The sequence below is a fragment of the Tenebrio molitor genome, chromosome 6 (assembly GCF_963966145.1).
Source record: "Tenebrio molitor chromosome 6, icTenMoli1.1, whole genome shotgun sequence".
NCBI lineage: Eukaryota > Metazoa > Arthropoda > Insecta > Coleoptera > Tenebrionidae > Tenebrio > Tenebrio molitor.
In genome coordinates, this window is record NC_091051.1 from 18,560,238 (window position 1) to 18,573,717 (window position 13,480).

General features: G+C 32.5%; 1 protein-coding gene across 1 annotated transcript in view; it reads right to left on the bottom strand.

Annotated features, from left to right (window-relative positions):
- Positions 1-747: 747 nt before the first annotated feature.
- The window catches only part of Mob2 (MOB kinase activator 2), a 30,381-nt gene continuing 17,648 nt past the window's right edge, over positions 748-13,480 (bottom strand). Inside the window, exons 3-6 of the mRNA XM_069050526.1 lie at positions 9,294-9,390; positions 9,113-9,237; positions 1,592-1,912; positions 748-1,543 (exon numbers count right to left, since the gene is read on the bottom strand). Of these exons, the coding sequence (XP_068906627.1) occupies positions 1,524-1,543; positions 1,592-1,912; positions 9,113-9,237; positions 9,294-9,390 (563 nt within the window). The 3' untranslated portion in view covers positions 748-1,523. The remainder of the gene's footprint in view (positions 1,544-1,591; positions 1,913-9,112; positions 9,238-9,293; positions 9,391-13,480) is intronic.

The following is a 13,480-nucleotide window of genomic DNA, read 5'->3' on the forward strand; positions in this document are numbered from 1 at the left end:
TCCTAGTAGAATCAATAGAGTTGAAAATATTACGCGAATGGTCATCATTTATCGGTTCACTGAACGTTTCGCAATTTTTTTTTCGAGAAACCTCCAGGAAGCGTTGAATCGGATCGTCAAGCAACCGAAAATCAATTTTTCCACTGTTCTAACTTGTTCTGTTAAGAATGCGCCTCTTGTTATTAAATATTGTGGAAGATTAATGGAAGTCCACAACCTCATCAGCTAAAAAGAGCAAATGTGATTTAAGCCATCAAAGTTATAACGTCCTTATTAAAATTAATCCTTTTCGATTTTCTTTAACAGCAGGTTCTGAAACTTTGCGAAACCAGACTTGGCTAAAACTTACTTTTACTCGTTTTATGACTCATATAGCAAATAATCGCAGCCGGGAAACTTTTATTAAAAACAAAAAGAGAAGTGATTACTCTTCGAAACTCTCAGGAAATAAAGGAAAATATTATTTCCTGTTTAAAAAAAGTACATCGGTAAACACGTCCTGAAAAATCTAACATTTGATACACAATGTTAGGAATCAAATAAATTAATATCTGAAGGCTTACATAAATTCAAAACTTGTACATTTTAAGACTGTTTTAAATGAGGTAAAAATCTAGGAAAAAAATTATACTCACTCCCTATTTGTCAAAACTGAAAAAAGTAGATATATATTTCGGAATAACGACATCTAATTGTAAGAATTAAAAATGATGTGGAAAGGCATTTCTTAAAAATAAAACTCCTGCATATGTAACATTAGGTGATTTATTATTTATCATTTTCAACAAATGCTATTTTCTATAGCCATTACAGAATCTAATAAATAACAAACTAAAATTCACTTTATATATTATATACAATCAGCTTCAGGAACAATTTTAACACTGTACAGAAAATAAATTGAAATGCCTCTTTATAGATCACATAATGAAAAGAAAAAAAGGTAAGAAAAAAACAATTTCAAGATGTAAAAAGTGTGCATAATATAGCCGAGTTACGATATAAATAACTCGATATTTTATCAATTAATAACATTTATCTCAAAAATTGATCGTGGGATCTTAGCCATAATGTGAAAGCAAAAAATGAAAAAACCTCGTAGGAAAAAGGTCAGTGCTTCTCTTTTAAGTACAGCCTATTTTCATTAATTTTTTAATTATTGTTTTCTTCAATTCTCTCTACTTGACGAAATTATTGTTTTACACGATTTACGAATAGAATCTCTAAACCTTCAACGGTATCTGATACTAAATCGAAAACTCAAGCGTAACAGTATACAAAATGCACGCCTACATGCATCCATATACATCACCAGTTTGTAATTTACAAATAAAGAGATAAAACAATAAATTAAATGCGCACTAAAAACGAAAAATAATTACAAATTAAAAAATGAAGTCACTATTGTGTCATAATCACATGAGCTAAGTGGTTCAAAGTTTTGTTTTGTTTTTTTTTTAATGGGGCGTCGATTCACATCACAATCATCAAATTCGAAAGCTCATATTTACCACCACGGCAAACTACGATTTATTGTCCCCACCTGGAAAATCACGATTTTTCTCTGTCGTCGACCTGCAACATCACTTACTCGTATCGTCTAATGTTTTCCCTTCGGCTTCCGTCGACGTTTCGGCCCCCCTTTCGTTATTGTTAGCCGGTTCTTGGCTGCTGTCTTCGGTCAATCGGAGGGCAATCTCCAGATCTTTCAGTACTTCCGTTTCTTTGGGTTCTATTAGGGAGAAACGGTGCTGGAGCGCCGTCAGGTGTGCGAATGTTAGATTGAGGTGGGCGTGTAGACCTAACATGAGCACCTCTTTGAAATGCGCCCAATATAAGTGGGCCACCACGTGGAATAATAAACGGACTATCTTTCGCACTATTGACTCGAACGATGAGGGAAATTCATTTGCTGAAATCGCCACGGTTACACTTTCATGAAATGAAAAGTGACAATGGTGCATCTTTTAGTAGGTACATAGGAGTTGGCTGCACGTGGAAAATCACAAGCAAGGATGGTACGATGAGGGTTTTAAATAAGTATGTAAGTATAATTAATAATTGGCTGATCATCTCTATGTAAAATATGACGTTACAAACATAGATATTTAAAGACTATACCTATTCACAGGTTGCTAAAAAAAATTTCAGAAATTTTTTGAATTTATGCTGTCAACCAATATTTATTAGTACTTGAATACAGTAAAAGCTCCCTTAACGGACAGTTCTATCGAACGGACAGTTTTTTGGCCACCGTTGTAATTCCTATAGGTTTGTTAAGAAAGTCATCTCTATTGAAGGGGCACTCTGTTGAACGGAAACGGACTATTTAGGGCAAACCCCGACATGATAAGGACAGCCCAACAATTGCTAATTCGTCGAGCTCGAGCGTGCATCGCGAACGGTGGTGGACACTTTGAACAACTGTTATAAATAATTATTTTCTTTTTTTTTGTTTAATTGTTAAAGAGTACCTGATTAAATCTCAACCTTTCAGAACTTACTTTTTATTTGTCATTTCTGACTTCTAACTTTTATTTTGGTTATTATGCCTTTTTTTTTCTACAACATTGATGCAATCACTTTTACGAGCATTGTTTCACCAGTGGCGTCAAGAGTACGCGGATATGGGTTATTTTTACCGTATCATTAAACAAAACAAAAAGCGAGTACATCAGGCACTGCAAATCCATTGTGCATTGGTCAACAGAAAAGGTCCGATCTTGTTTCTGCGACGGTGGAAGACCGCACGTGGCAAGGATGACCGTGTAGAAATTAAATGAATTGAGAATGGAAGACATTGTCTCATCCACCTTATCTAGCCTTTCCTATCAACCTATCCACACCTCTTTCATTTCCTCCCAACAGAGATGGTTAAGTCGCTTTCGAGCAATTCATCTCTTTTAGGGAGCCAAATTTTTATAAAGTAAAGTAAGTACACTTGCATCACGTTCCCGGAGATATGTTGAATTGAACTGGGCTTATTTTGAATAAAAATGTTGATTTTAACTTTAGTTATGTCTCGTCAAAATCCATGCATCGAAACGGCCATTACTTACTTGCTGAGACTCAGTAAAAGAATGTGTTTTACATATAGCTGTTCACTGGATTGTTACGGAGTAGAAATGAATATCCATGACGTTAAACTATGGATTTTGTTGAAAAAGCAACAACCTTCTTCTTACTAAAGTTTTTATTCCGCTGACATTGGTAAGAGTATGTGCTATTCAACATTTCAAGGTTTACTCAATCATCAAAGATTAATAAAGCAATTATTAACAATCAATTGCAAAAACAATTTTACAACATAACAAAATTTCAACTCAAAACATCCTTGACGAGAAATGAAACTATCCATTATGCTGTACATTAATTATTCATTTGGCGGCAAAACTGATATTTAGAATAGATACTTTTTCGACAAAACTTTACATTACGTTGTTTTAAGTCACGAAAGCAAAATAAATTCTTTTAGACAATAATTTGATGATTTTGGTGTATCTCAACTTTTAGACGTGATATACCGGAGTGTATCTACAATTTCAAGCCACACCTCATAAGTTTAGCTGGTCGACTCCAGTCGCTTCGTGAAGGGACATTAGGTGGGGATGTGCAGCAACGTTATTTCGCTCGTTCCATTATTTGCAGAGTCAACCAAATGTCCCTCCAGCCGCTAACAGAACTCTAGTAAACATTCATACAGTATCGGACATAAGTGAAGCAACAAAGTTTATTTTTGAAATATACGATCGTTTTTCAACTTCTGTGAAGCAGTAGAGTAACAATGCATCCAGTATTTTTTACACAACTTATCAATAGACTACTTCGGATGAAAGAAATAAAATTGCAACAAAAGTTGTTTTCTTTTTAATATTCGAAACAAAAAGTTGACTTTCACAACACGGCAAAAGTAAAGCAACAACTAGGAAATGTATGCAATTAATCTATAGTTTAAGTTTGTAACAGCTATTATAATGTTTAGTATTCAATATTTAGTAGGACCACCTTTACTTTTTATCATAGCGGCGCACCTTCTTGGCATAGAGTCTATTAATTTGTGTAACGTACTCTGTGGAATTTGTTCCATACTTCTTGTATCTTTTCCATTAGCTCATTTATATTTCTAAAGTTTTGACATCTTATTCGGCTTTCCACTTCTTCCTATAGATGCTCAATGGGGTTTAAGTCTGGAGATTGCGACGGCCACTTCATAACTCTAATCAGGTTCTCTTGAAGCCATTCTCTAACTAGTAATGAGACATGTTTTGGGTCATTATCGTGCTGGAACACAAATCTCAGTGGCATATTCCACTCAGCGTAAGGTAGCATGACTCTATTTAAAATATCCCGATAGTGGAATCTATCCATGTTACCGGCAATGAACTGTAAAGGGCCAACACAATCTAGGGGCTTTATTTTTTCTGGAAATCAGTGGTTTTCTAGCTGGACGTCTTCCAAATAATTTAGCTTCTACTAATCTGCGTTGAACACTTCGAGTGCTCAAGTTTAAGTTTTCTATTTCGCTTTTTATACGAGGTGCAGATTTCCAAGGGTCGTTTTGAGATATTCTTTTTATTAATCTATCTGTTGTTAAAGATTTTTTTGGTCTTCCTGTTTTTAAAATATCATCCAGGTGTCCCCGCTCTTGATAATTTTGCAATATGCGACAAACAGTATACCGAAGAATAACAAAACGACTAATTTCGGCTTGACGTTCTCCATTATGAAACGCCCCAAGAACTCGTTCTTTGAGTTGTTTTGATGTTTTAACACCCTTCGGCATTTCTAAATGTTACAATCGTCTAATTACTTGTACAAATTATCATTGAAATACATATGACGTTTTGTTTCCACGACACTCTTTGATATTTGTTGCTTTACTTTTGTCGCGACACCTGCTCTGCTGACAGAGGGAACTTTTGGAAAACAAAATTATAACAAATAAACAAAAGCATTTTAAGTTATTCATTCCTCACAACAGTGTTACGAATTCCCGAAAAAAATAATAGCATGCAGTTTATTGTGGTAAATTAAGAATGACATAATTCAAAAAATCCAAAATATTCAGATTATGGTAAATTATAACTTTGTTGCTTTACTTATGTCCGATACTGTATACAGTAATTTATTGTCGGTTTACACCTGCCAGTCGAATATCAGTGGATTCGCACGTGGCGTGTAATTAACCGTAAGCGTAATGTAACGCTGCTAGCAGCGAGGACAATGCAGGATATCGTTGATGGATGATGGAAGTTTATTTTTTCATATATAATACAATAAGTGGTCTAATTTTTTCTGACAAAATTTGTCATTTAAGACATGAGTAGCTTTTGCAACGAAAATTACACGAGTCGACGAAGGAGACGAGTGTAATTTTCCAAAAGCAAAAGCTACTCATGTCTTAAATGACAAATTTTGAAGAAAAAATTAGACCACGAATTGTATTCGACTTGACAATCCACCGAGAAAATTTTTATCGAGTTGACCTAATAAATTTGACGTTTCATTTTGACATAAATTTTTTCGCTGAAAAACCACTACCTAGTTGTTTTTTCACTCAGCTGGTTGTTTTTTCACTCTGCTCGGTGTTTTTTCACTATAAATCAATTTGATTGGTCCAAATTTGAAAAATGCTGCAATTCGATTGGTTAAAAATTTTCGAGTTGGATTGTCATTGGAAATTGTTAAAATCCGTACTTTTTGTTGAGCACGGTCCACCAAATGAGCTCGAGATACGAACAGAAAAAAAATGGTTTCTTGCGTTCGTGCCGTTACCGGTTATGTCGATAATCTTCCTCGAACGTGTCTCCTCTCGATGGTGTATAAGACGACCTCTAATTCTTCAACAAAATGGTGAAGATTCTATCTTGATATTTGTTATTTCGGTCACAGAAAACGTTTTTTTTTAACCATCATTAGACATTTTTTGGTTCGTTAGTGGTTGCTTCGAGTCATGTTAAAAAGGATCTTGTTTTGTAGAGGTAATATAATGTAAAATATAAATATTTTGTCTTTCCACTAAATAATTTTGATAATAATTTTCAAAAAGTTTTATTATATCATTATTATATTGAACAAGATTCCTTTCCTAAAGTCTGTCTCAATTCTAAATTTCCACCAACACTGCATTCTGCATTCTACGTTGGAAATACAACCGGCAACAATGTTTGGTGAAAAATGCGTCAGATTGTATTTGTTAGGTTACCTGTCAATTTCCGTTTTTACAACTAAAAATTTTAGAATAAAGGAAAAGAACGAAAACATTTTTTAAAATGCAGCAAGTAAGTAGGTATAAAATCAAATTCTAAAAGCAAAATAAACTTATGAACTAATTTTAATGTTATCGAATCATGTTAATAAAATAATTATATTGCCAATTTAGGTTATAAGAATCCCCAGTTTAGAAATATTTTTATTTTGCCAACATAATTCAACAGGTGGTGGAAATTCAGAATTGAAACAAACTAAAGTCGGTACAGGTTGTAAAGAAGCAGGGGAAAAATTATGTTGGTAACATTTCTGGTAATTTACAACATTTATAGTTCGCGACGTTGGCGCTTCTTTCTTTCATGAGATTTGAAATCCCTGTCAAATTGATATAACGTTTACAAGGAGAACGTTTAATACACATAACCTAAAAGTCAGCAATTTGACAGTGCGTTTGACAGTTAAAAAAATGTAACTAGAATCCCGACGCACACCAAACAAGTAACTGTTGCAGTCCTTGCAAACATCGTTACATTAGGCAAATTTCTCAATGTCGGTTACAAGATGCTTCTTTGCAACCTGTACCGACTTTATAGTATTATTACTAACTTATTATACAGTCTGAACATAAAGTTTGGAACAAAATTCATAATAACGTAATGTGATGTTTTTAAGAAAATCACTCGGAGAGGTCGATTTTATTTTGAAAAATGTCATCCTGTGACGTGCAATTTGTTTAAATGACGTCACTGCTTTTTGCGCAATGACGCCATCACCAATTTTTTTTAAATGACAACCCCCACTTTTTTCTTCTCTTTTTGATAGACCCTTCTACTACCCAAACGACGAATGAAAACAATTGGTACCTTACATAACTATTTTTTTGAGAAAATGGCTGCAGCTGTCGACCCACGACGATACCAATACGCAAAGGAGTGTTACATTTTTTTTTTTTTTGTAAAAAACGCTACTATCGTCTATGCTCAAACTGCGCTCCATTTTGCGCTAAACATTGGCGGCATCTCTGCGCAATCCCATATGTTAATTAATTTGGTTATTATTACATTGTAACGCAATGCATTTTGATGGCTTCTCGCTTGGTGATCGTCATTTATTTCCAAAGTTAGTGTTTTTTTTTTTTTATGTGAGGTTATACAGTGTGGAATAAAATGATTTAGATCTCGTCTTTCTTTTTGGAGATACCTGTATAAAACATTTAAAAAGATGTATAATGATATCATAGCGTTGTTCTTTCCAATTATGATGAATACTTGCCATTTTAAATTTTATGCACTTCTTTGTAGCTATGTGGAATCAATCGGATTCATTCATTTTATGGTCAAATGGAAGTAATAAAAATTTGACAGCAAAAATTCTCAACAAATTTCTGAAACTTTGTAATATTGCCAAAAGTGTCAAACTTGGGAAAACCTAATATTTTAATTATGTATAAAGTTATACAGGGCGTCTCAGCTTAGATTTTCGAGCCTAATATCTCGGTTATTTGCCAACGGATTTTTATGAAATTTAAAATGCAGATATTTTAGACCGTGAAGGTTCAATTAGTAATAATAAAATTACCTCAAGTTAAAAAATGTAATTTTAACACATGTTTCCTTTATCGAAAATTATGCGCGATTATTATTAGATTGTTAAACATTAAAAAATAGGGGTCTACACAAACAATTAAGTAAATCACTTGTCTGATTCAACGAAAAGATTAGATTTTGTTGTTAAAAATTTAATGTAAAATTTGAAGGCATTTGAGCAGTTACCTTTTGAAACAATTGATGATTAATTGCCAAGCAACATTTTGTACAGCCTTTAAAGTCTGTCAAAATTGGGGGCGCTTTATTAGAAACGTCAAATTTTAAAAATTTATTGAAAATACTCTAAAAATAGACTACAGCCGCAGAAATTTCAATATTGTTGAAAAAGGAAAAAAAAAATGCTTATGGAGAGTGTCGTAAGAACTTCACTGACACAGTTCGTTTTCTCGTGGAACACTATGCAAATATAGGCTTTACAAAATGTAAGGTTAAGAGAGTCGTCAATTTATTTGAAGACACAAGAAGCGTACGTGAACTAAATTACCTTGGTAAAATATCCCGATCGTGTTTTAGTTCTTTACGGAAGAATTAAAGCATCCGGTATAATAAATTACATACGTCCAAATGTTGTCTTTAACTTTGTAAGTGTTTTTAAGGTTAGCAAGATAAACGTCAAATATGTCACCTGCGCTTCTGCGAATCCCAAAATTCTGCAAAATTGCGCGCTTGTTTCATACGCGTCTACGTTTTTGCATTTGCAGCCACGTTTAACACAGTTTTTTGCTTTTTTCTTGCAAACCAGACGTCTTTCAAGGACGAGTTTTTCCCTACAGCATTTTTTATTGACGATCAATTTTTTATGTAAATCTTAATTGATTCAATATTTTAAAAAGGCATGTAAAAATTACGTTTCTAAGACTTGGGTGATTGCATTAATGGGATTTTATTCTTCACCGTCTAAAATATCTGCACAAAAATCTGCTGGAAAATAACTGAGTTATTAGGGTCGAAAATCTTAGCTGAGACACCTTGTATAAAATCATTAGGAAGCAAAATGTCTACTAACTTTTAAATGAATAAAATACATTTTTGACGAGTTAAAGCACGGTCTAATTAAAAAAATTTAGAGGAATCTATTACCCGAATTGTTTAAAAAACTACATACATATTTGCTTTTACTAATGAATTTATTAAATGAAAAATCTAAAATTGAAACCTCCTTAACTCTCTTAATAAAAATGCAATTAGAAGCAGCTCGATGAAATGGACCGAATAAGAATCATTGTAAGTGGGATAAGGAAATGTACGAGTATTATGAGTTGTCGATAAGGGTTAGAGAAAAAATAAAATCTTACCATATTTTGTAGGAAAAATATTTTCGTCAGTTATAGTTTTCTGAATAAACGTCATTACGTAATCTATATATTGTGGAGCGGCTACTTTTGTTTTCTTTCCTTTTTCGTCAAACCACAAGTAAGTCCTGGAAATACTTTCTTTGAAAAATAACGTAATAATTTATTCATTTGATAAATTTACCTCTGTCCTGGACCTGTCATATCGGGACAACCAGATTGAGTGCAAAATTCACTAACTGTACCGTAAACTAGGTTCACGTGATCAAATAGGGCCATTGCTGCAACAAACAATCACATTGAGTATTAAGAGCTTGCAAAACAGGTCGATAATGGAGTGGGCGACATTACGCTAGAATTGTTTATTCTCAAAACTTTAATTCTTCTCGGCTTAGTCTACTTTGTATACGATAATTCTCTTTGATTTGATTGCATTTTCCTCCCCCAAATTAAAAATTCTACCGAGCTGGTATTACATTATCGTTGCTCATTTTTATATTGACGGCTTTAACACGGTTCCGTTTTTAAGCACATCGCTTTGAACAACTTAATCATTTTGAAGCCAACGAACTTGGTGTTTTTTAATGAATCGCAATGCAGCAATACGATAACAACCCTTGCATTACTCCCACGTTTTAAAACGCCTCTCAAAGGAAACATTTTCAAATAAAATCCCAAAAAGAAAAATGACGAGCGGAAGTTATTTTTGTTACATTAAATACGAAAAGCTATTTCGGAATTTAATATTTTTGTCACCTGTTTCAAATAAGTATCTTATTGATCTGCTGATATAATTTTTACATTATAAAAAACAGAACTCAAAAAACATACTTTACGTGTTCTCATCCTAAAAAATACTATTCTACGAGTATTTATTTAGTCGTAAAGATTTATGCATATTCTAAAATAAAATATTTATCAATTTTGCCTATTTTTGCAGGTCGAAAAAGAACAAAATACCAATGTCACTTTAAATAATGGCAATTTGTTAGGTTTGGCTTTTTAAATAAATAATTCCACAAGTAATTACTTGAAGTTGGCGTGCGGCTTTCGTGTAGAATCTCCCAAGTGCATTTGGATTATATAGTTTCCGTAATGTTTCTTTGTTTTTCACTTGTGTACGCCTATAGCGAAACTAAAAAAGTTGCGATTCCCAAATTGACACTTCGATAAAAAAAAAACTAATAATGTACAAACAATGGGCAGTATTAATAAAAGGTAGCAAATGCTTTTGCTAGCTATTTCATAAGCAATTGCTTTAAGTGATATTAATAAAAGTGTAGTAAATGCTAGTGAGACCTGGCTAGCAAATGCTTTTGCTCGTTTTAGAAAGCATTTGCTTGACGATATTAGGATTTGCTTCTTTTACTATTAATAAAGTTTAGCATTTGCTTGAAATAGTAAGCAATTGCTAGAATAAATGACATTCTCCTTCGTGTCGTACTAGTAGTTATAAATCGGCTGTTAAAGCACCATAAATGTATGTTCCAAGTGGCAAGAAACCGTAAATTTTACAAAGAAAGGAAAAACAATACCATTACAAGAGAAGATGATGTAAAATTGTTTCATTTCCGAAATGAAAGTGTTCAGTGGATTGCTGATTTTTTTGGCAATGACGATGAAGAAACGCGTGGTGGTACTTTATCTTCGGTGAAAATAAAAATATTGTTGCGATATGTGGCTGGATCCAAGTATAAAAAATTAAATTATTCATAGAATAATAAATAGTGTTAAACTATTTATAGGATTTCAGATTGGGGTAGCTGAACTCATGGAAGTAAGTCAACCAATTGTATCGAATGTTGTAAAATTTGTCACGGGAAAAATTATGGACAAGGCACCACTTTGGATACATTTTCCTGGTGCCCTGCGTTGAACGGCAAGCAATTACTTGTCAAGTCACTAGCATATGCTTTCGTCAAGAGGATTTCTTTATTAATACCAAAACAAGCAATTGCTAGAAGCAAAAGCTTTTACTTCAATGCAAATGCTAATGCTAAGTAGCAAATGTTTGGAAGCATTTGCTTATTTTTATTAATATCACCCGATGTGGTACAATGAAATCTGTTCATATTCTAATAAAATCAGAGCATACATTTAAATGTAATTTTATAGATTTTAGATTTAGCTATCGGCTTTAAAAACAATACGTATAAATGGTAGGACTGTTATTTTCTTTACAAAATAAAACTTGACGTACACTAAGGTACATATTAATAATTCATTTCCTTTTTATCAACGAAAAAGTTCTTAAAACAGGCCACATTATTTAAATTACTAACTTGACCACATACATACATATAATAAAATAAAAATAAAATACTTATATAGAAAAAATTTCAATTCAATGCATATGCGGTCGAAATGGTTAAAAATAAAATTAAGCTTTCTTAGAAAACTCATGTTTATTATTGCCTGAATATTAATAAGATTTTCTATAAATATAAAATTATTGTTTTGAACAGCATACACTGAACTTTATTTTAATCAATTTATGAGTTCATGTTTTCTTTGACTCACAAAAAAAGCCCCAGGTTATCCCGAATAGTTTCTGGCATCAATATTTAGTCAAAATTGATGTTATCCATCTTTCTTTCGCAGAATTCTAGGAGAATTATTCAAAATTCTTCGCGAAAAATGTAAATATCTCGTTCTGTTCACACTAACCATGAAATCAGGTATTCAATTAGTTCGTGGAACATTAAAGATGAAGCAAATTTAATTTCTGAAAGAAATCCTCAATTTGAAAAGTTTTAAAAATATTATCCATGAATTAGTATTTGTATTAACTATCGGATGATTTTTCAAATCTAAATGTCTAGCCGACTACATTGTATTATAATGGAATTATTATAACGAAGTGACAAACTGAAAGAAAATGTAACTGTTTGATCACACAACAATCGGGATTCTAGAATCCTTTCCCCACAGGAAGTAACGTACAACGAATTATTTGGTAGAACCCTTCTCCTTCCTCTACAAGATATTGCTGTCGATGCGGTTTCAATTTTCAAACGAAACAGAATAAACTGCAGTTGAAATATAAAAATGTATCGTGTGGTTGTCTTGTAAAATGAGGCCGTGTGGCAAAAATAAATAATAGAGTAAAAAAATGGTAAGTACACTTCTATTCAAAAAAAAAAGCGTACACGTATTGAGGGCTACTGTAAATGGGGATAAAATTAATTAATCGTTTCCAAGAACACGCATTACTGACATTTTGTATGTATGTCAAATGTGTGAACACTGTTTTTTATAAATTTTTAAATGGTTGTTAGATTGTTGAGAGTTGCCTTTTTCCATAAATTTGTGAATAAAAGTTTGAATTGTGTTTGTAGTAATTGGTAATACTTGCCTAATAAAAGGCAAAACATTTATACACATTAAAATCTCTGAAGAATACATCGATCAAATCCAGCTATCATCACGGGTTTTGTTACAGGTTTCTAAGTAACAACAATTAAAAGATAGGTTTACGATATGGCAATCTAGCCAAAATTGTGCTCACTACTTGTACGTTTTTTTTTAATAGAAGTGTACTTCCAAAGAAATTATCACTACTTCATAGAAATATCTGCAATGATAACTAAATCCGGCCTGCCCCCTTTTATAAATTATTATTTTTAATCATAAATATTTAAAGCAATCTTATCGATATTGTGAGTTATTATGAAAAACACATTGCAATGTAATGAAAAATTGGGCACAAAATTCTACTGCAGTGCGAAGGCCAGAAACTTGCAATTTTCTTGTTCTCCTTTCTCATTTATTTATACCAAGTATGTTACTGTTTCTAAATCGTTTATTAGAAAATTTTTATCGTAATAAAATTATTTTGGCAATTTTGACTGTTCCTTTGACGGAAATTTAAATTATTTTTACACACTTAATAAATCATTTAGTTTCTTACGAATATTAAAATAATAAATATGGCAATGCGGTGGCAAGAAAATGTCGAACAGACACTGACAGGAAAAAAAAATTGCATCCGTTGCATCACTGAGTCAGTTAGTCCAACATGAAAAGAAAAAATCATAGCCAACTCGGTCCCAAAAAGATCGTGAATGCCTAATACATAAGAAAATTAATATTGAATACAACAATCAAGCTTTGTTTTTGTTATTGTTTGTTTTATATTGTCCTTTTTCTTATTCGATCCAGTTTTTTGAAACTAACAATAAATGACCAGAAGCAGTATACCTTATAATTTTGTGTCTCGATCGCGTATATTTCTTTTTTATGATTTAATAATTTCGACACTAACGAATAAAGTATACACAAATATTCCGCTTTCATTGTTTTACAAACAGATTAAAGGTCAGCGTACTACATTAATGTTACGAAAACAAACCTGGTTTTTACATATACATG